Below are 23,822 nucleotides of genomic sequence, written 5' to 3'. Positions count from 1 at the left end.
CAGAATGTGAAGAGCTCCTTTAAGAAGTTCCACTACCGAGTCGTCCATCTGCCTCCTATTTCCGGTCAGCGTGGTACTTATATTTAGGAACACCTGCTTCCATTATTGCCTTTCAAAATGTCCAGGTTTAAGTTTAGATAAATAGCTGGGGCCCCAATTTTATTAAAAATAAATAAATAAATTTGAATAATTAAAAAAATAAATTGACTTGCGATCCTGATCTGCGGGTATCTGTTTCGAGGCTGTTCAGTTATAAATGAAGCCTTAAATGAAGAATTAAAATTTAGTACAAACCCGTAGTATGCGAGATCAGAGTACTTTACGTCAAGGACATTGAATGGACAGGGTTCTTGTACTTGTTCCCGCAGTGCATACCCTAATAACAAGGAAAAAGGTAAATTTCTTCCAGAAGATTTTTTTTTTTTTTTTAACGCCGGAAATGGTCTCCTTCTTTGATTTTGGGTCGTATCTTCAGTTCAAGATCTTCTAGCAATGCACCCAGAGTGTTGTTCAGGGATCAATCAGGTCGCATAGATATACAGGGTGTATACGGAGGAGTGGTCGAAACTTCGGGAGGTGATTCAGCAGCTCAAACGCAACAAAAAATATTCTATTCACTTTGGCTCGATTCTCAATAGGGTCCAAAATATTTGCATTTTTAACTTTTCCATCGATATTCGCGTTTTCCACCATAAAAACGGCCGTAACTTTTCTACCCTTTATCCTACAACAAATCTGCTTATTTCAAACGAAAGAGCATTAAATTTCCTATAAATTTGCTTGGTACAGAGCTTCAAAACGATTCTTATAACAATGAAATCTTTTCTTTAATGTCTAAAAATTTCGTTCTCGATGATTTTTGTTAAAATTTTCAACTGCATTTTCTCAATGGTTCATGAATCAAGGAATCACATAATTTCAGAAAAAGTTGCACATTTATTGAGCTTCAAGATCATATGGATGTTTTTGGTTTTTAACAAAACCCTACCCCGAACAGAGGGGTGTAAATGCAGAAACGATTTTATGATTTTAACAAAAATCATCGAGAACGAAATTTTTAGACATTAAAGTAAAAATTTCATTATTATAAGAATCGTTTTGAGGCTCTGTACCAAGCAGATTTATAGGAAATTTAATGCTCTTTCGTTTGGAATAAGCAGATTTGTTGTAGGATAAAGGATAGAAAAGTTACGGCCGTTTTTATGGCGAAAAACGCGAATATCGACGGAAAAGTTAAAAATGCAAATATCTTGGACACTATTGAGAATCAGGCCAAAGTGAAGAGAATATTTTTTGTTGCATTTGAGCTACTGCATCACCTCCCCAAGTTTTGACCACTCCTCCGTATACACCCTGTATAAGTCCTTACTGGGCGCAAAGTAGCCGCGATGCACCGCGAAGCATTTTTAGGCTAATTGATTCTTGTTTGACCTCTCTTGGAGGTGGATGGAGGACAATTAGTTGCTTTTTGTAAGTTTTCTTTTCTTAGTTTGAGCCAATCCTTGCGTGAGATCTAGTACAATCTAGATCTAGTATTACGAGAGAATGAGGAAACAGTTTGTCACAATTCATCTTGTAATATCTTTAATGATGATGTTAAGTCTCTTTAATGATGATGTTATGTCTCCATAAAACGAAGTTCACCTTGTATGGTTTTCGTAGGTTCAAAATATATTGTTTTAAATCGTAAAACAGTGTTAATTTCTTGGTGCAATTAAGCAGGAGCCTGGCACAGTATGACTTCAGTACATCATGGAGAAAGATATCGGATCCAATTTAAATAAATTTTAATCTTGTCTTTACTGGACTCCTAAGCCTAGATCTAATTACTGACCCTTAGATTTCTCTTCCTAGGAGCTTTTTCCAGCTCATTGTCTGGTAAAGGACCGTGTGGTCTGTAACATTTCCGGATACCGTTAGTGATGGGCCCTAGAAAGGAGATAATTCCAGTAATATGTTGTATTTTAATACAAATCTATTGTTCATTCATTTTTGACCACATTAAGTGAAATAATTGTTATCGTATAATGGGGCAGTATCACATCATTCTATTCATTATCGCTTCAAACACTCATTCGGCTAGTTAATCAATGGTTTCTTTGAATTATGATTAAAATCTAGAAACGTTAACATTTTTTTATCATTTTCAAGTTTTAAAAATATAAAATTGATTAGGTTACAAATAACTTTATCTGTATTATAAGATAGCCTTGTAACCTACAAAAATTTTACTTTAAATTGATAAGTTATGTATAAGCTGTACAACATAAATTATTATTATTTTTGTATGCAATTCAATTGTTTAGTGTTAACAAATCATTCTCCATCTTATGTTAGAAAACTGTTGAATCTACGTTTCACTTTATGTTTCGAAACAGTATTAGAAAAATATTGTACTTTAAAGTTATGAAAATTAAGATTTGGTAATTAGGTATTCAAGTCCAATTCAAGATGGGAAAGGGATAGTTAGCTTCTCCTATAATGTGTCATTACTGTTTATTGTACTGACTTACCACATGTACAAAATTAATTGGAATCAAATTTTAGTCTGTGCCTTCTATAGTTCGATCGGCTGAACGGAAGTGCCACTTTACCAAAAAACAATTTTCTGTATTTTAAGAGTTTCTCGCTGACGTTATCGTAAGAGTTTGTTTAAATTTTTATAATAGTTATCGCCTAATTTTTTCAGGCGGGCTAAACGTCGCAACTACCAATGAGGTATCATGGCCGGGGGCGAAAACTCATACTTTACTATGAACTATTTTTTTCTAAGGAATAAAAAGTAGTCATAGGCGGGATTCGAACTTGGGATCTCCCAGTTAAAAAACCACACTCTTAACACCAGTCCCTAAATTTTTATACTATTGCAAGCACAAAATCTACACTTTTAATCACAAACGATGCTTATTATAAACGTTTACACCTGCGAAAGACAGATTCCTTTTTACTTTATCAGATTCAAAGCGAACAGTTTTTGTTCTCCCTACAGTGAACTCACCACATTTTTTTGCGAAAATTGCTTAAAATCACAGCATCAAGATACGACACCAGAGTTACGTGTGCATTACTACGCACTTCTGAAACAATCGTGATGTCGCATGGTTGAAAACCGGATATAAACACCAGAGCCTAAAGCTGCATGAATGCTTGGTGTACTTAAGTATTAAGAAACATTTTTGGGGGTACAATATAAATGCTATTTTATTTTAAATGTATATTTTATAATGATCTGGTAAGCAGTGAACTCGTTTACTAGTGTGCACACTTTTAGTTTTTCACCTGTAAGATAAGAACCAAATTTATTACATTTGCTGAAATGTAAAATATTTAACTCCGTCAGTAAAGTATTAATTTTTTTCACACTTTCGTTTCGTGATCTCGAATACATAAAAGCACTTACTGTATTATTCGTTTGTGAAATAAATAACTATTTTTAAATCTAGAACTGTGTGTGTGTTCCAAAAAAATTTCTTACTACAAAACATTTTGTAACATTAACATTTCATGTTCTAAAAGTAAAAATGATATTACACTTGATTGTTGCAACTTTTTTTTGTAATCATACCATTTTTGAATAAGAATAACATTTGTGTTAATAAGAAAAGGAGAGAGAAAACGTTGATACGAAATTGTTGAAAATTAAGATCATAGTTGATTTCTGGGTTAACATCTACAACCTCTCCAAAGTTGGTTATACATATATTTTTGCACCAATTAAATGTTGTTTTTTTTTGCATTTTTTTATGTTTTATTGCATAATTCATATATTCCACAAATTGTTGCCTATTAAGTATGTGAAGCAATATTTTGTTCTTAGCTTTTTTTTTTTTGTTCCAACCTTCTTTTTTGTGCTCCATTTTTGTTATTCTAAGATTTCATTTTAAATAAATTTAAGAGTCGTAATTGAGTGAAGGTAATAAATTTCTTTTCAAGGGAGGCTCTATTATGATCTTACTAAATTTTCTAAATTGAATTTTCTCCGAGAATCCTCGTTTTTTAGGTCTGAAAATTGAGATTTGGTTTAGGAATGTTTTAGGTAACAAATAATGAGAAAATTACTGCACAGCTTCCTGATCTAAATCTGTTGATTTATTTTATTTTTTTTCACTGAAAAACTTGCGTTCATTAAACCGATCTACATCATTATCTTAGCGGTATCGTGATCATCTTTACGAGGTGAAGTAAACTTGGAGATCGTCCAGCCACTGGGTCGACCATAGAGGAGCCTTTTAGGCTATCTGTTCTCCTCCATTCTTTGACCTAACCAGCGGTGGCAACTTTTCTTTTGTAAAGGTCACAGATGTTTTATTCCATAGTAAGTGAAAAAGTAAAGTATTCGCCTATTTTTTCAGGCGGGGCTTAACGTCCAACTGCCAATTAGGTGTCGTGGACGGAGACGACTAGCAAACGTACTTTACTGTAAATTTCTCATATTAACCATTAAATAGAATCTAAGGCCTAGACCGGGAATCGAACCCACTAAACCAACAATACATCTTAGCTTTGCGGGTCTAGCCTATAACCGCCTAACACACTTTACTGTAAATTTCTCGAATTAATCATAAAATAAAAACCCAAGTCCTAGACTAGGAATCTAACCTAGTACCACAATGCGTATTAGCTTCGCAGCTCTCGCCTTTTAACCGCTCGGCTTTCGTGGTGCCTTCTTCCATAATATAGCTGGCAGAATTCTTCCATTTTTCCCGGGACATCTCTCTGATCTCGTGTAACAGAGGCTATTTAAGTTTTCAGATAAAAAGGGTGGAGTATTCCATTTCTCAATCCCTTTTGGTAGAACTGGTCTGTGAAAGGCAAACTATAGGGAATAATATTAGTTATTTCTGTTATTATCGCTACACTAATCATAAAGCCCTTGGTAGTACTTCTTCAGAACACTGGAGACAGGAAGTTGGTGGGGTGAGAGACAGAGAGAGAGTATGAGTGAGTAAAGAGCGATTAAAAACTCGAAGTTGAATTTATGTTATTTTTAACGGAAACATAGTAATATAACATTTTGATAAAGCGATAGACCAATCTAAGAACTGTGTCAGAACTTCAACCAAAAATAAAAACAAAAGAACAAAAAACAAACTTACCCACTTACAGACAAGAGAACATGTATTTAAAGAAGGAGGGGTAACAGACAGTGGCAAGGGGGGCGGAAGTGAAGTATCACACAACACAAGAAGTTTGGTGGTGTCTGATAGAACACATCCCGTTATCACTTCTAATTTATGTCATGTATATATCTATATTTTTTTTGGCTCTTTTATAAACAAACATTGGGATGTTTGATAAGTAATCTTTCTTAATTCACTCTCTTTTCTCCTCTATCTTTTTTTTGGGGGGAGGGATCCACCCTTCATTCTTTCCTCTTATAGAGACATTGTTAGTGTTCAAAGTTGATAACATTTAGACATAAACCAATCTAAGGAAGGCCAGAAACAAAAGAAAAACAACCAGAAATGTGGTTACCGTATTATGGTGTGTGAAACAGTTCCAATAACTTTTTTATTTATTTACTTTGTTTTTTTTTAACTCTCGTTATTGTGAAATACAGCAGACAAACAAACCTCACATAATGAAGACAGCAACACTCCACTTTGTTGGTTATATTGAAAACTTTTGTAAACTACACTCAAGAATTTCTATTTGTTAAAACAAAACAAACAAAAAATGGTAATTTTCCTAAACAGAAGTAAGAGTGGCTAGTATTGGTTAGGAAGAGGTTCACCTCGTTTACACCCCTGAACTTCGCTGATCGTCTTTTAATCGTTTCAAAATTTATTTACCAGAAATTAATGATCTGAGTATCTAGAACCCGGAAATAAAAGCTCTCACAATGTGGTTGCGATGGATACCCAAGCATATTATTAACAAAACTCTTTGATCTTTCTTTGTGTCTGTTCTTATCCCGCCGCACTACTATGATTGTCATTAAATTGATGATGTGTAACACAATAAACCATTAACCTTTGCTATGATAGCGCTAGCTCATAAAATTTTATGACACAGAGAATATATATTGTGCGCAATTAGCCTAATAAGATACAGCCGCATTAACTTGTTTTGTAAATTTATTGAGCACCTATCTGTTAAACAATTTACCTTCGGTAGTAAATCAGCTGCTTATTAATTCTAACTTAAGAAGCAGTTAATCGCTTGTCTTATATAATTATTTACACCAATGATTTCATTGACATCCAATCAGACTATTGAAGTGTGGTAGATTTAATCAAGTTTTCACCATAATGTAAATTTAATCCTTTTATCTATGTGTGATAATTAATTTAATTATTAACAATTTGGCAATCACGAACACTTGTTGATTTTACAATCAATGATGGAGATTATCTTTTGAGTAGAGTTGTCTTATTCTTTTTTTTACTTCTCGTAGTTTTTATCGGGAATTCATGTGTACACTTGTCTGTCTTTACCTTTTTGGGAAAGGGGTGAATCTCACACAATGTTAGGGATTAAAATTTCTAAAACTGAAGAGACTCTACTGAAGAGATTATTTACTCTTTCAATCATGATCAAAATTAATAAATTTAATCGGCCAAAATTAGTTGAATTAAATAAAATTCATTTTTAATTTAATTGGAATTTAATCAATTTAAATTTTTAATCATAATATGAAAGACACCAAAATGGTTGAATGTGAGTATAAGGTGGTCCTACATATGCCTAGTGAATTACCTACATGGTAAAATGTGAGTGCAAGATAGTCCTAAATAAGTCTAATGAGTTGTCAACATGGTTAAATATGAGTGTAAGATAGTCCTAAATGAGTCTAGTGAGTCGTCAACATGGTTAAATATGAGTGTATGGTGGATCTAAATAAGTCTAGTGAGTCGTAAACATTGTTAAATATGAGTATAAGGTGGTCCTACATATGTCTAGTGAATTACCTCCATGGTTAAATGTGAGTGTAAGATAGTCCTAAATAAGTCTAGTGAGTTGTCAACATGGTTAAATATGAGTGTAGGATAGTCCCAAATAAGTCTAGTGAGTTGTCAACATGGTTAAATATGAGTATAAGGTGGTCTTACATATGTCTAGTGAATTACCTACATGGTTAAATGTGAGTGTAAGATAGTCCTAAATAAGTCTAATGAGTTGTCAACATGGTTAAATATGAGTGTAAGATAGTCCTAAATGAGTCTAGTGAGTCGTCAACATGGTTAAATATGAGAGTAAAGTGATCCTACATATGTCTAGTGACTTACCTACCATGGTTAAATACGAGAGTAAGATGGTCCTATATAAGTCTAGTGAGTCGACAACATGGATTAATATGAGTGTAAGTATATATGTATGTCTAGTTACTTACCTAAATGGTTAAATATGAATGTAAGATAGTGCTATATAAGACTAGTGAGTCGTCAAGATGGTTAAATGTGACTTAGAAACTGCACTTATGCTTACAAAAATAGCCGCTAGAGTTCTCCACCTGATGGAGTGTTAAGTAAGCTTACAGCCTATTTAATGGCGGCCTACAAGCCTATTTCTCTATTATCTATTTCACAATTAAACAATACAAATTCTGAAGTTTTTTGTTTCTATTAACGATAATTGAGTGAAAGATGAAGTATTATTCCAAAAGAAATATTATTTATCGTATTTTTAATGAGAATTTTTTTTTCTTGCTTTAATCGAAAGTTTATCAAATACCTATGGGAGAAATGTTGGAAAAAAAATTTTAAATTAATTATTTCATTGAAATAATTGAGTTCAAAGTATTGGCCAATCACAATGCAGTACGGTTATAGACGGTGGGCGGGTCATGCCCACCTCTAGTGTAACCACGCCCCGTCCAATGATAACCAGTTGTGGGCTGGTCAAAGCGTATTAACTATGGTGTTTCAATACTTTTCTCCTATTTTTTCTAAATCTCTTATTATTTTCTCATATTTTATTAACTTTTTTTTGTTATTTTAGAAAAAATATTAATTTTACGTAGAGAAATAATAATAACAAATTATTCGAAAAAATAATTCTAATTTTTTCATAATTTAAGATGGTTTTCGGCTAGTTTTCGCCAATATTTCACAATTTCTCTTTACTTTCTCATGAAAAGAATCTCGTATGAACACTCACATGACTTTTTCTTACCAAAATTAACGAATTTAAGTTTAAGTACGCCATTTTTGGCGATTTCATAGTAAATTATAGAAAAACGTTTCTTTAAAATTGAGTTTTCGGTGAATTGATTTCTTTTCTTCTTCGAAGTTTGGTTAGAAATTTAATAATCAAATACTTGGAGGTAGTAAAACCTTGAAATATCTAAAATGGACGTTTGTAAAGCCTTTTTTAATCCCTCCTAAATAAATAAATTTATTCAGTTGAAGTTATTTCACTTAAACAAACAAATTTTCTTACAGTTACTTTGTAAGTAACTACTAAGTGGATTCTCAAGTCTCAAGTAGAGACAATGATTTCGATCGTAAAGTTACTTTCAAGTCCACTTTATATATTTACAAATTTTATTTGTACTTTTCTTGAAACTTTGTCTTCCTTTCTATTTTCAGTAAACAAATTTAAAAGAAAAAAGAAAAACCTAAAAATTTAAGTAAATATTTATTTCTTCCAAGTGTTATTTAACATTGAAATGTAAATAAAGAATACAAATAGAAATACCTTAAGTAGTTTTATAAATAGTTATTTACCCTTCACCAGAAAGGGATCTACCTCCCTTAAAAAGGGGTCTGTAAAGTTATTATTAGCTATAGTTTGAGTTATTTATAAATGTTCATAATTTGAAGACAAAACTATTATTTTTTTGTTCATTCTTTTCAAAGTTTCTGTTATTTTAAAAATCTAATCTAAACCACTAGTTTGATATTTCCTGACAGAGTTCATAACTTGTTGGCTTTTAAGTTGCGAATATCTTAACAAGTGATCTTTATTATTTTATTATTTGCCGGAAATATTTGTTCGGAGATTCTTTGAGCCAGAAAAAAAGTATTTTTAGTGAAATAGTTTTGTGTTTGGTTAGCATAACTTAATAAAAATAAATATACTATTTTAAAGAAGTGAATATAAGAGAAATAATAGTAGCTGGCTGATAATTCCCTTGATATTCGTCTGTCCGTAGTTATAGTAATTATAATCGCCTTTCTCTCGCCCAATCTAATAGTGTAACCAATCATGTAACGCAAGGAAGAAACTGTAATTGCACTAACTAGAGCTCTCATTACGCTATGAAGGGTGCACTTTCATGGGAATGTGCAGCCGATTGCAGTTAGTGAGAAAGTGAATCACTTTCTTTTATATAAAAAAGAATAAATAATAAATGCAGGGTGAAAGGTAGAGTGAGGGAAAAATACCATACAAATTTATTACCAAGATAGAGTTTATTATATAATACAGTGAAATGTAATAAATAGTTTCATGATAAATACTTTTTATTTATTTATTTATTTGAAGCATAACTGCTGAGAGCCTTTAAAATCTTGCAATCAGCTGACAGCAGAGACATGACCCCCCAGTGGTGACTCTCGAAAAGTAACATCTAATTACTGACTTCCGACGCCGAGGCCCAGCACAGTTTGAAACCTCCAACTTCCTCATCGTTGGAAAGACTATGGAGATAAGTGCTGATTGGATATGACCAGAGAGATCGGAAATGTAACTTTTTGGAGGAAGATAATATGTAGACTTTGATGATACGTTAAGTTCATTGTGTGGATAGTGCTGCAGGAGACGATACAGATATTGCAATGCTTTGTTAGAATCCTCATTATTTCGATAACTTAGGATCAAATCGGTTTCAATGGTGAGTTGTCATTAATCAACCTGGTTATTAGTGTTAGTCTAACAAACTATAATCGTTTTTCTTCCACGTCAGTTGTTTCTCAGCATTAAATTCGGTATAGTTTTGATAGTTTCGGCGCAAGGAAGTGATAAATAATATAAAATGCTTGTTCAAAGTATTGAATTTTTCAATTTTTTTTACCGCCCGTAATAGAAAAGATTCTCTAAGTAATTCATATCAAGCTGGGATTGAAAATGATGTAGGGCTTACTTGAAGGCTACCATTGCGGTGTAATGTATAAGTAAAGTAATGCCTATTTTTTCAGGCGGGCTTTACGACCAACTACCAAATTAGGTGTCGTGGACGGAGGCGTCTAGCAAACATACTTTACTTTAAATTTCTCATAATAACCATTAAATAAAATCCAAGGCCTAAAGACCGGGAATCGAACCCAGTACCACAATGCATACTAGCTATACAGGTCTCGCCTCTAACCGCTCGGCTACCGTGGCGCCTTAATACTATAGTTTTGCATAGGTATTGTTACTCAGAATTGAATATACTTAAAAATTTTGATTTAAAAAAAAGGAACATTCTATTTATAAAAAGTTTCGGTGCGGCTTGAAATTGTAGATTGAGGATTCTAATGTCCAAATGGACGGAAACTGAAACTCTGGTATTCATTTGTACTTCTATGTAGATTGAAGAGAAATCCCTGTAATTATCCTCAAACAAGAGAATTCTAAACATGCATTTACCATAGAAAATGCCATGTTTTGAAATTTTCTTTACAATGTTTAAGAGATATTATTGCGATTTTATCGTAAACAGATAAAATAATAACCCTAGTGGCTAGCCGAAATAATTACATCTAAAACCAACTAATTTACAACAAATTAAGAAATATGTAAATGTATGGAAATATTTCTACATAGAAGTGGAGATTGTGATTAAATTCGACTAAACAGTACAATTAAGCTCTCATAGTTTATAATTGTTCTCCATATTCCTTCATACAATTTTATTAACTTGACATTCGATAATTTTTGACGGTCGAATTACAACAAAAGTTGGGTCCTTTGTTTAACCTCTATTTAACATTTCATTATTATTTTTTATTACGCATTTTATTTTATTAGCCAGTTAAGTTTTTTTTTTAGTTGAATGAAATCGTTTTCATTTTCGGGAAAATCGCTACGATAAAATCAAATTTCCGGTATAGCTTACTAACAAGGTTCAAAACATAACACATTTCAGCTTTTTGCTACTTTATTTTTGTTTTTGGGTATATTCTGTTATTGCACAGGCACAGCTTTCGCTGAATTTGTTAATTAATTTTTTGTATTATTATTCAAATGAACTAAAAAATTATATTTACGTGCAAACTTAATTTCTGAAGATTTGTGCATGATTACAGTACTTTCACTTAGAGGTATAAGAGAAAGGAAGAATATTTAACAAAATAATAATACTAAATAATACCTCCATTTGATGGTATTTGAGTTAAATTTGAATAAGTGGTTGGGCTGTAACTTTGGATACCTTCTAATTATCCATTAAAAAAAAAAAAAAAATTAATGTACACAAAATATTTTGTAACCGAAGTCTAGTGGAAGAATTTGTGTTCTCCATTATAGCACCAAATTATAGGTCTCCTGTTGGAATTGTCTGTTCCTCTCCCAAATTAATCTACTGTTTTCACGATCCTAATTTAAATAAAGGAATATCCATCGTGATTACAATTTAATCAAATAATCCAATATAATAAGTAAGACAGAAACGAGAGAGAGCGATTCACCATTAACATGGTCTTTCCTCCGCTCCGTAATTATTAATTTTGATTTTTTAATGCGCTAATCTAAAATAATTTGCCATGTTTATTGGCTCCGCCTTCCTCGTAGTTCTTATTTCCTTTGCACCCATTACATTATTTCACACCATAACTACTCGTCGTAATTCATATATTTGGTTGATTTAAGGTCCATATTAAATTGTATATCCATTTATCCACTAAAAATTATGGGCTTCGCAAGGAGTCACTTTGGTGTCGTATAGAATACGAGGTCTGTAAATTAAGTAATGAGACTGATTTTTTTAAAAAAAATTTATTCCAAAAGAATTACAATTCTATATTGTCACCTTCAAAATAACTTCCTTCTGAAGTCACACAGCGCTGGAGACGTTTCTTCCACTCCTCATAGCAGTGCTCGAACTCCGATACTGTAATAGCCTTCAGCTGATCGGTTACAGCCCCTTTTGAAAGTTTTCGACTGTCCCAAAATGAGTTCCCTTGAGGTGATTTTGTCAACTTCGGGAAGAGAAAAAAGTCACATGTACTCAAGTCAGGCGAATAAGGTGGCTGGAGGAGCCACAGGAATGTTTTTACTGGCCAAAAACTCCGTTTATTGAAATTGCTGTGTGACAAGGAGCATATATCGTGATGCAACCACCCACTTGTTCTTGATGTTTGGTCTCACACGTATGACCATTTTTCGAAGTTTTTCAAGAACCTCTTCGTAAAAGTGTTGATTTGACTGTTTGACCTTGAGGTAGAAACTCTTTGTGGACGATTCCTCCGTGGATATCGAAAAAACAAATCAGCATGATTTGATCTTCTTCGACTTCGCCATCCTTGCTTTTTTGGGGCCTTGGAGAGGTTGAAGTGTGCCACTCCATGCTATAAAAATCAGTCTCATTACTTAATTTACAGACCTCGTACATGCTTCAAAAATTCTAAAGAAATGATTCAAGATTTACGATTTTAGTGTTTGCAACGAAATGAATATTTTTTAGGGTTTAAGGATGCTATAGAGGTGGAAACATTAGTAAATGTTGTGAAAGATATTAGGGCGAATTTAGTCTCCCTAAATGTGTAAACCAAAGTTTTAATTACCTTCACTAATTAGCTTTTAACAATGATATAACCTCTCCTGTTTCCTTTAAAATATGAGGAACAAAAACAATCTTGGACATATTTATGTTGAGTCATACGATGGTAGACAGTTAATGTTCCAAAGATATTTTATAGTAAGTGGTACACTATACTATACCTATAAAAGGTTTAAAAAGGGACTGAAGACATGTTGTTCCATTATTTAAAATATCACAGAGACCTTCCTAGAGCCGCCCTTCTTGTCGCCGGTCAATCTTGATGGACCATCTCTTGTCTTCTACAAGGCTACTTTGAGTTGGTATGCACAGATCACCTTAGAAGAAATAAAAGGTTCTTTTCTGCCCCTTCTTTAATGCCCTTGCTCGCTCCTTTAAGATGTTTTATTATCCCTTTACGTCATTTTAAACTTGTCAACCCACCCTTTCCCTTCTATCAGGAAACCTTTAAGAGAATTTTTTTTCCTCTCATAATCTGTATTCAATGGCTTCCTGTTATCTTCGGAATATTTTTCTACTCCTCTTAGTTGAAATATCTCATACCACGTCATTTGTCGTAACCTATACTAAACTTCAAATCTCTTTTTTTTTCCTTTTCAATGTAGGGAAAAAATTAATATATTTAGTTGAAAGATTGATTTTAGACGCTAGTATTGTGATTTTGTTGTAAGACATAAGAATCTGAAAATTTGAGTAAAAAGTAATGTAAAGTATTTAAATAAGTAACTATAAATAAGGCCCAGGTTCAAATGATAAAGCTGTATGTGTTATAAACTTCCCTTCTCTTGTCGGATCTTACGCCAGGACTTGAAAGAAATCAATCTTTTTATTTTTTCTTTAAACTTGAAAGTTTTAAACTGCACGTTTCCGGTGATGACAATCGCAGTATAGTTTTCTCTTAAAGAAGTAAGAGAAAGAGAATTTAGATAGTAAGCATTTAAGCGTAAGATGAATGATATGAAAAAGGGAAGGCCACTATCTTTAGGGAATGCACACTTGTAGATAAATGTCGGACAGAGACACTTGTATAGCGTCTTAACACTCCAGTTGTTGACTACAGCATCCACCTCTTCTGGACCACTTGCACTTTCAGTCTTATCCAACCATTTCTTGCCTTCCATTTCTTTACCCACTTTCTCACGCCTGCTCCTCTCATTTTCATTTTACTTTCTCTTTTTTTTTTTTTTATAACTATTACGTTTTTTAAATATTAGATAGCTCCTGCAAGAAATGATCCCCAATTCATAAAAGTATATACATATTTTTAATCATCAAGGAAAGTAATATTTGCTATTCTTTGATAATAATTGTGTCTAGGCACCACCGTCATTAAAATGTTGTTTTAAAAAAATTCTCAGTATCTTCGAGAATTTTGTGGGTATGTTCATTCCATTTACCTCACCTGAATACTTTCCAAAGATCTTAAATCTTCCTTGAAACGATGGCCTTATATTCCAGTCAAGAAATGAGTAAATGCACCTTCCATATTCTCACTAAATCTCCTTCAGTTGCGTTTCATTAAAATTCTAGATCGACAATACTCTTACATCTAGAAATTTCCCTGTCATAGAATTTTGACTTCTTTATTCGTGTTCTGCTTCAGACATTTCACCGTCTAAAAATTGCAAATTTGAGCGAATTTCTTAGTACAGAATTTGACTTAAAATTCCTCTTTAAAATGTGTATAAAATGGACTTTAATAGTGAAATAAAATTCTCTACAAGAACTTGATGAACAGTCTCTGAAAAAAAAAAAATATGGATGAAAAAGTGAATCTTACTTAAAACTAAAGTACCAGCATGACGGATAAAACTTTTAATCAATATAGAAGAAAAACAAAAAAATTATCAATTATATATTAAACTAATTGCACCACGCCATACTTTATGTGAATTGGTCCAAAAATAAGTAAAATAAGTCAAGGTGTGACACTAGCCCAAAGATAGTTTGGCCAGTTGTTAAACGAAAACGAACAATAGTTTTAAGTTTGTAAGATAAGGTTAAGACCTGTTCTCTCTCTTTACATATTGTGTAGCGCATGTAATACATGTTATGTGTTGTTTTGTTGTGTGTATATGTGTTTGTAACTAGTAAAAGATTCTTTAGGCTCTTTTTTGAAGATTGCTTTTGTTAAAAGTTTGGTAATTTTTTTTTTCTTTTTAATGTGGAATAATACTTTCAATTTTTAATACATTCCATAGGCCTTCATCTTCTTCTTTGCGATTATTGTCTGCTAAAACTTCCTAAACCAAAATATAAACTGTTACTTACATTTTTGGTCATTTTTTTAGGCCAGCAAACTATTGCAGTCTTGTCAAATTTCACTATTGATTTAAAACCCTAAGTTTTTGTTAATTCTAACAGACCTATTATATGTTTTTCACAACATAATGGGCTTTTAAAAAACGTAATTTTGAAAAAGCTGGGAATGTTCCATTATTTTAAATTTATATATTTTTAAACATGTTATTTAGTTACGAAATGTTAGAAAAGTTTTATTTCCACTTATTTTTAGTAAACATTCCAGATTTTTATTTTTTTTTTGTTAAAAGAAAAATAATACAAACAAGAATAATAGTTATTAACATTCTAGTAGACGTATTCATTACTGCGTGATAATTGTAGGTAACGTGGATGTCTATACTATATTTTGGCAATGGATAATTGAAGAGAATTAATTAGACAGCAATGTCGAGGAAGATGGGGAAGTATACAGAGCAAGAGGTACATGAAACTTCGTAATATCCTAGAAAGAAAGAAAAACAAAAATAAAATGAAAGAAGATTACATTTAGTTTTTATATCTGTTTTGTACAAAGAGAGTGGGTGCTGGGGCCACTACAGTGTAGTGGGTGATGGGGTTACTACAGTGTAGTGATAACTTAAAAAAAAAACAAAAAGTGACCAATAAAAAAAAAGAAAAAGAAGAACCAAAATATACGTTTGTGTGTGTAAGGAATGAGAGAGACTGGTTGACATTGAGATAGTGGCCTCAAAACTGAGACTAGCCCCACCACCACAATTCTGGGGCTTACTCAATATTATTATTTTGATGGTGTACGCTTATAAAATGTGATTCCATATCCTATACCTTTAATGTTTATAAGGATATATTTTGTAAGGATATTAGTTTAAAAAAATGTTTACCTATCCTTTACATATTTCGCGCTTTGGAGAGAAAATAGAAAAGCTCTCAACTTTCACCTGCACCAATTATCATAGATCTTGATCAAACTGAAATTTTTATTCTATAGGTTTAGTGATGATAACTTATAATCTATTGTGTCTGATTTATTTTTAATCCAAAGGAGGATACACCAACTTCAGAATGGAGTCCATTAGACACACTACAAGTATTTAGTGACAATATTAATCTATATAAGCGTCGTAACTGAATACTCGAACGACTATGTAGACACTTACTTCAGCACTGGCTTCGCAACATTAGGAGGGAAGAATGAAACAACATGAGAGAGACATGGATATCAAAAAGGAAAATATAGCTATAAACTCCGCGCCGTAACACTCAACCATTTGTTGAATACCAACAACCTAGTAGTAAGAACAAAGAAAAAACAAAACAAAACAAAAGCTAAGTAAATATTATATTAGAAATGATTCATACAGTTCACCTACATCAATTAATTACATAAAGCTTACATAAACAAAATTCAATCAAGAAGGCTATGAAACCTGATTTTCTTAACAACGATAGAGTATAACCTCCATTTGGTTTTTTTACATCTTTCAAATTTACGTTTCATGTAGCATACCTCCGCATCATATCAACCACTGGACATAATATGCCAAAACTTTTATCAAGCAAAGAAAGACGAGTTTATCATTCATTACCTTACTCAACAAACCGAAGATGAAAACATCAAGAAAAGGGAAAAAAAAGAAATCAACAAGTAAGCGAAATACATGGAACCTAAAACAAAGATGTTTGCCGGACATTTTTACTAATTCTGGTTAATAGTAAAAAAAATAAAAAATTTTCATGATCAAACCATAAAACTGTCTCAAAACTGCTTCTCTAACATCACAATTTTGGACGCCACAATAAACCTTTTAGGTTACAGTGGCGTTGTCTTTCTGGCTATCTAGTATAAAATCAGAATATATGTAATATCAACAACTCTCTAAAAATGTAAAATAAAACAAGTCGAGTTGAAATAAAATTCTCAATATCCCTGCAGAATTTTTTTAAATTTCTCAAGAATAAAATAAAATCTTCTAGAAAGACTACACTAAACTTGTTTATTAGAAACGAGTTGTTGCCTAGATAAGGCTTGGATTTTGATCGATAGCCTGATTATTACTGCAGTAGGCTTTGAAGGGTTGAATATTTTAAGTTGTGTAGTAGTATTTGTATGTATTACCAGGTTGCTTTAGTGCACATAAAACTTTACTAGCTATATTTGTAATATTATTTAATTTTTTACTATCTTTTCCAGATGGGGGCTTCACCCCATTTGACCCTCAGTTTAAAAGATTTTTTTTGTTTTGTTTTCAATGTTCACAACAACAAGAAAATAAAAAATTAAATCGACTACTGAGAAATTATCAAAGTTGAAAAGCGCCTTTACATGGCCAGTCAAGGTTGACATTGACTGATTTAATCCTACACCATTTTTTCAACCTTACAAGATTACATATTATATTTTAATTTTTAACAATATTAATAAAACTCGACTATACGATAGCCATCTGACCGGTGTGATCAGTAATGGCTTACGTGAATTTCCCATTATGGCATCCAGAGCCTCAATCCATCTGGATTGTAACGGACTGCTTTGAAAAAAATGTACCACTTTACAAATTTTTGTTCATAGACTTTTTTGTTTTGTTTTAATCCTCACAGAGTTTCGTGGCACAACAATTGAAAACATGGCAGGTCAAAGTCATTGCAATTATTATTTTATAAGATTTTATTTCGCCATTTTTCCTTATTTTTGTACGCTAAATGATTAACAGATTCATCCATTATCGTTGAATAGTTCATGGTTACTGGCGTGAAATCGAATTAACGCCATTAAAGGGGATTAATTAATTAACTTGGATAATCTCGACTTAAGACGGTTCACCTAGACTTACGATGTGCCTGGAATGGATGTGTAGTTGTTGCAGGTGCTTGAACTAGAATATTTTTTCTGACTCGTCCGTCTTAATGGTAGCTCTTGTTATCTTCCTTGCATTGCCCCATCTGCAGGCCACCTGTAAAGTAGAAGCTTTATTACTCCTTATTTGGTACACTGTCTTTCATAGAGGAAAAGGTGGCTAGGGTATAATTAGGACCGTAAGTTTAGCGAAATAGGTCTGCCATGACAAAATCTACACATTCCTCCCCTCCTCCCGTGAAATATTAATTTAATTTATAAAATGTGTTTTTTTTTTTATTACAGGTTTAGTGGAAGGCAAGAAAACGGAAGTTGTAGAAGAGAAAGTCTACAAAAATGGCGGCGGCCCAGCACTACTATCAGATGGAACTCTGTGGGGCGATTCTCGGCTGGACGGTGGTGGAATACATGAAGACAGTGAAGATATGCGCTGTGGTCTTGGTCCGTGTAAACCAAAATGGATACAGTTTTTCGCCTCTAAACAAGCGTTTTTAGTTACATTTTGCATTACATGGGTATTGCAAGGAATGTATTATACATATTTTGTCAGTGTGATTACAACAATAGAGAAATTGTTTCAGTTACAAAGTAAAACAACTGGTTTTATAATGAGTGCCACTGAAATTGGACAGATTGGTTCGTCATTATTGTTAACATATTACGGAGGACAGGGTCATCGGCCGAAATGGATAGCCTGCGGTATGGTATTGTTTGCTGTTTCGTCGTTCGCGTGTTCAATGCCACATTTTATCTTTGGACAACAGATGATGGCTGAGAATAGTTCAGTATTAGCGCCACCGAATGTATGTTTACTTTCTGAATCGTCACAAATGCCATTGAATTCTTCCATTCACGATGAACAATGTAAAGAAGAATATCTAGTCGAACAGAGGATTCAGTCGAAGATCACCACTATCGTACTGGCAATATTCTTCATTAGTCTCCTTGGGGTAGGCATGGGCCAGACTGCTGTCTACACATTGGGCATACCATATATAGACGATAACGTGGCCAGCCGTGAAAGCCCCCTATACTTTGCCATAACCATCGGTGTGCGTATACTTGGACCGGCTCTTGGTTTCATATTAGGCTCACTGTGTACACGTCTCTATGTGGACCTCTCCTTAGACCCGCAGATCACTCCGACAGATCCACGATGGGTGGGCGCATGGTGGCTCGGCCTAGTGATGATATCATCACTGCTGATGCTGGCATCTTTAGCTATGTTTTCCTTTCCAAAAAGATTGAGCACTTGTCGACCAATAGCACCGCTCAAGAAACACACTAGAGAAACTGCTAGAAAAAATCCCAGCCTTAGGGATTTTCCAAAAGCAGTAAAAAGACTACTTAAAAATGATATACTAATGTTTAGGACAGCTAGCAGTGTCCTACATATATTACCAATAGCTGGACTTTATACATTTTTACCAAAATATCTGGAATCGCAGTTCAGACTCACCGCTCATGCAGCCAACATGGTCTCAGGTAAATTATACTTTTATGTTAGAACTTAGTTAATAATACTAGTAATAATACCTTAGATTTAAGAAATAACATGGAGAAAGTGAAGTAGCTACTTACCCAGGCACCTTGTAGACGATGCTTGCTGGAGGGCATGTCTCCGTACCACGGTGGTTTTGAGCCGAAGATTAACTATGAAGTAGTATAACCGAGTCTGGTGAAGAGAGCCTCGCTCTATAATCTTCCGTTAATTTACGCTTCTATCACCTGCATAACATTGAAAAAGATTAAATAGGTTACTATAATTCTGTGTTGGAGCAAAATTACCGAAATTCTGATCATAGTTTGCAAAGAGCATGCTGGACTGTCATGCTTCCCTTAAATTAACAATTTACGTTTAAGAAAATAAAGCACCATGGTAGCCGAGTGTTTGGAGATGCAGCACACTCAGCTAAGATGTCTTGTACTGGATTTGATTCCTTTCCTAGGCTTTGATTTTCACTCATTGTGTAAAGTGATAAAATTAAGTGAAACAATAAAATTTTTAAAATGTATTCTTTTATTTCCATATTATACGGAATGAAACATACCCAGCCATTTTCTTAAACGAAACATGATAAGACAAAAAACATTCTTTGTGTCCTTCAAAACTCCCAAGAAAACATCTTAGAAAACTTACATGAAATTGATTTCGGAGTTATTTCAAGGGCACTTCCGATTGGTCATTTAAGAATGTTTCATCTTTTATATATATATATTTAGAGATTAATTTCATTCGTAATGTATTTATATATCAATTAATTTGAAGTGCATTATTGGAATCTTAACAATTGTGCAAATTAACTCACTCGTATAGCACTTAGCTCTAAATGTATTTTTCACAATTCAATGTTATTTAAATAATTATTTACGTTATCCTAATATTAATAGGATAATTTTAGTACTTTTTTGATTCAAGAGGGATATGGATTAAGAAAACGAAATCCACTGTTACGTCTTTCTCAGAAGCAGTGAATGTCAACCAGTATTCTGAAAAGTATACTAAGGGCAAATGTGATTGATTAAGAAATTACCTTGTTGGTTCGCCAAATTCAAGTAGCTGGTTCTTACTTCGTTAAAAAAGTTCGCTATCATAAGTCACGTCTTCTTGTTTTAGTCAATAAGAATTTTGAGAAATAATTTGTGAGAAATACAGCTAAAACCCTTCTTTACCAATCAAGGAAGACAATTTCTGTAATAGTGTAGAACAATTTATTATGTCAGTGCACAACCTATTGTAAATCCGCGTAACACGATTGAAACCTATCTATACACTACATTTTGAATTCAGCAAAAACATTTAAGAACAATTAAGCTAACAGCACAAGGAGGTTACTGTTAGATTTAAATATCTATGCTGAGGCTGACTATTTACTTCAGTTTTAATTCGTAAATTGAAGAATCCGGAAATATTTCAGATATTTGCCTGATGTGTAATGGCAAATCTTTGCTTTAAGTTAGCAAATAAGAAAATTGAAACTTTTTTTTCTTAATATTTGCAAAGCAAATATACTCTTACAAATTTAATGCGGTACTCCTGAAATATTTAATGTAATTTATATTTGTCTTTAATTTTCGTAGGAGTTGGCGGCATTCTAGTTATGGGTTTAGGAATAATATTGAGCGGCGTCTTTATCTTGAGAGTTAAACCGAACGCTAGATTCGTCGCAGCGTGGATCGCATTCACTGCTGTAGTTTATGCCATTGGTAAGAGAACATTATTTATTCTTATATTATTGACTTATGTATGTATTTGTTCTCGCTTTTGGATAATTAGGATATTAGTATGACGAATTTAAAATAAACCTTGTTTAGGTTTCTAATACATTATTCTAACATGCTGCAATACATACAGCAAATTACAACCGTGGCATACACGAGGCTTGTCCCTCAGGTAAAATTATGATGTAATGGTAACTCGCTTTTATTGTTACTGAAATTTTAAAAGAATAAAAACGATAAACCTGGGTTCAAAAATATATTGACAGTAAAAACTGGATTTAGTATTATTCACTGTTAATATTTCTATGAATATTATTCAGTACTTCTTTCGAAGAAATCTTACATTAGGTTTATGAATAAAAATGAGCCTTAATTAGTAACCTCTGAGAAACTTCCGAAACATTTCTTACATTTCGTGAATTGAGTTCATTGAACTTGGCACTTTTTATTTCTTTTTACCAATCTACTAGTAATATATTTCTTAGGTTGTTAGCTACAAAAACATAGTTCGCAGTTAGTCTTTTAAAGAAATTAACTTATTATGTTTCTACAGGAATGGGCATTTTGATGTTCGTTGGTTGTTCAATGGACGATTTTGCAGGTCTTCAACGTGAATATGGGTAAATATTGTTTATTTCTTTACATTATGTAATGTTTAGAGTAACAAAAAGTGTTTATTCGTTTAAGTGCATTCATTCATTATCAGCTGTACACTTCAATTGTTCAATTAAAGTTTTCTGAGAAATGAAATTTAAACATTTTAACTCAGATATGCTAGTACTTTCAGGTATTGTGTATTAAACATACAAAAAGGGAGTTCATGAGTTTATTCGGGCGAAAATAACTTCAGTATTTTTAGATTTTTTTTTTTTAAATCGGTGTCTTGATCTATACGAAATGAAATAGAGAAATGGAATTCTCAGTCTGACTATGTGGATGTTTTTTGTGGAAGCGATGACATCGATGATGTTGCAGTTTCCTGAATTTCGAACATCGCCTATTCTTTCAGGCGGGGCTTAACGTCAAACTACCAATTAGGTGTCGTGGACGGAGGCGACCAGCAAACATTCTTTACTGTAAATTTCTTTTATTAAACATTAAATAAAATCCTTGGCCTAAGACCGGGAATCGAACCCAGTACCCCAATGCATATTAGCTTTGCGAATTTCGAATAACTAAAAAACGGAAGAAACTTTGTATCTCGTTCAGTCATAAATTTTGGTCAGAATCGATGAACGAAGAAGTACCACCTTATTGAACAACTTTTCAGTTTTTTCTTACTTTATTTTCCTTATTATAGCTTTTCGATATGATTGTCATAAAACTTGTTATATACCATTATCCTTTTGATGAAAAATTGCGTTAAGGGCACTAATTCGATTAAGGATTAGACTTGCATGAAAAGCAGGAGTTCAGAATTAATGTTTGATTATAACTTTCTGTTATTGTTGGAAAATACTTTTTCCATTGCAAGCGGCGGTATGCAACAATAGGGTCAAAGTCATATCTGACTATCAAATTAATAATAGTTGACTAATTAGTAAACAGCAATACAATTATTGCTTACTAAGAACTTATCAATCGTCAGTCATTGTTTTACGAGCTAGTAAAACAATGGAGCATAAAAAGTTAATCATGTGTTCTCAGTGTATCCTTTATTGAAAGGTGGATGAGGGGGGTAGTCAGAAAGAGAATTTCATCTCTACGTCATGCAGACACATAACACATAACATCTATTTTGACGTAATAACCGTTACATATGTTAAACAAAATGATCTTATCCAACTTGAGAAATTTGTTTTTTTTTCTCCCTACTCCTATAAGGAGAAAGTGTTGCCGTCGGTTTAAATTTTCGAAAATTATTTTCTGCATATTCTAATAAATTCGTAGATCTCCCCTCAATTTGATTATAAACACTTTTCTTTAGCGTGATGATGTATGTGATTTTTACAGAATAGCTCAAACTTAGTCTTCATTTTTTTTTATTTTCTTTTAACTATCCAAAGAAAAGTATTTGGAACGTGCAATTTCTATAAGTTCGAAAAATGTGGTGCGAACAATTGCTATTATCGCTGGTGACTGAATGAAATTTTCTTAAATTTTAGAATTTCTGAGGGCAAAAATAAAGACGCGCAAAATCATAAAATTTATTTGGTAAAATTGCTTTTACGCTTAGCTGATTTTCTTCAAATTGTGAATTTTACGTACATATTTAATTTCTATTAATACTATCGGGCGTCGAGGCCGCTCATTTTATTAAAATGCTACTTTAGAGAGAAACTTAACCCAATTCTCCCCCAGAACTGTCTTAATAGAAAATTTTTCCTATTAAAATATTTCAAATAAAACTTGCCTTTTCTATATGTTTGCTTTATAAGATTTTCTGGATACAAATTTTAGAGCACATCTTCTACATTATTTTAGTCTAATAATCATTTATGGAAGAATTATAATCTCATGAAGTTTTAGATTGGGTCTCAATTCGTTAAACTTGAACCTCAATTTATTAAAACAGATTGGTAGGCCGTGATTCAATAACGACACTAGCCAATAAATTGGAGGTGGTTTACAAAAAAAAAAAAAATATCGTTCAATCATTAATAATTGCTCTTCATTATTCAAAATTTATTAATTATAATTATTTCTTAAATATTTTCATCAAAGGTTAGTGCGAATCGCTTCTGTCACGTTTAATTTCCCCATTTGTTAATCCCTATTTTTTTATATTTTATTTATTTATTTTTTTAAGCAGTAATGTCGAGATTCTTGTTAAGTTTAGAAACGGATTATTATTTTTCAATTCCAGAGTTCAAAAATTATGCCTTCAAGGCCTAA

At 32.7% G+C, this 23,822-nt stretch overlaps 1 protein-coding gene and 1 long non-coding RNA gene across 2 annotated transcripts in view; one reads left to right on the top strand and one right to left on the bottom strand.

Moving 5' to 3' along the window:
• Window positions 1–23,822, top strand: part of LOC141458182 (solute carrier organic anion transporter family member 74D-like) — a 100,351-nt gene that overhangs the window by 64,230 nt on the left and 12,299 nt on the right. The window contains exons 3-5 of the mRNA XM_074135846.1: window positions 18,051–19,250; window positions 20,847–20,972; window positions 21,541–21,607. Coding sequence (XP_073991947.1) covers window positions 18,051–19,250; window positions 20,847–20,972; window positions 21,541–21,607 — 1,393 coding nt within the window. The remainder of the gene's footprint in view (window positions 1–18,050; window positions 19,251–20,846; window positions 20,973–21,540; window positions 21,608–23,822) is intronic.
• LOC141458229 (uncharacterized) lies at window positions 15,474–20,574 on the bottom strand. Its single transcript, XR_012460810.1, has 3 exons — window positions 20,300–20,574; window positions 19,347–19,493; window positions 15,474–17,862 (listed from the first exon to the last, which is right to left on the bottom strand). It is a non-coding gene; the product is annotated as an uncharacterized lncRNA (long non-coding RNA).

The sequence above is a fragment of the Rhodnius prolixus genome, unplaced genomic scaffold (genome assembly GCF_049639745.1).
Source record: "Rhodnius prolixus isolate KJV_2025 unplaced genomic scaffold, Rpr scaffold_5, whole genome shotgun sequence".
Classification (NCBI taxonomy): domain Eukaryota; kingdom Metazoa; phylum Arthropoda; class Insecta; order Hemiptera; family Reduviidae; genus Rhodnius; species Rhodnius prolixus.
This window is presented reverse-complemented; position numbering and strand designations above follow the sequence as displayed.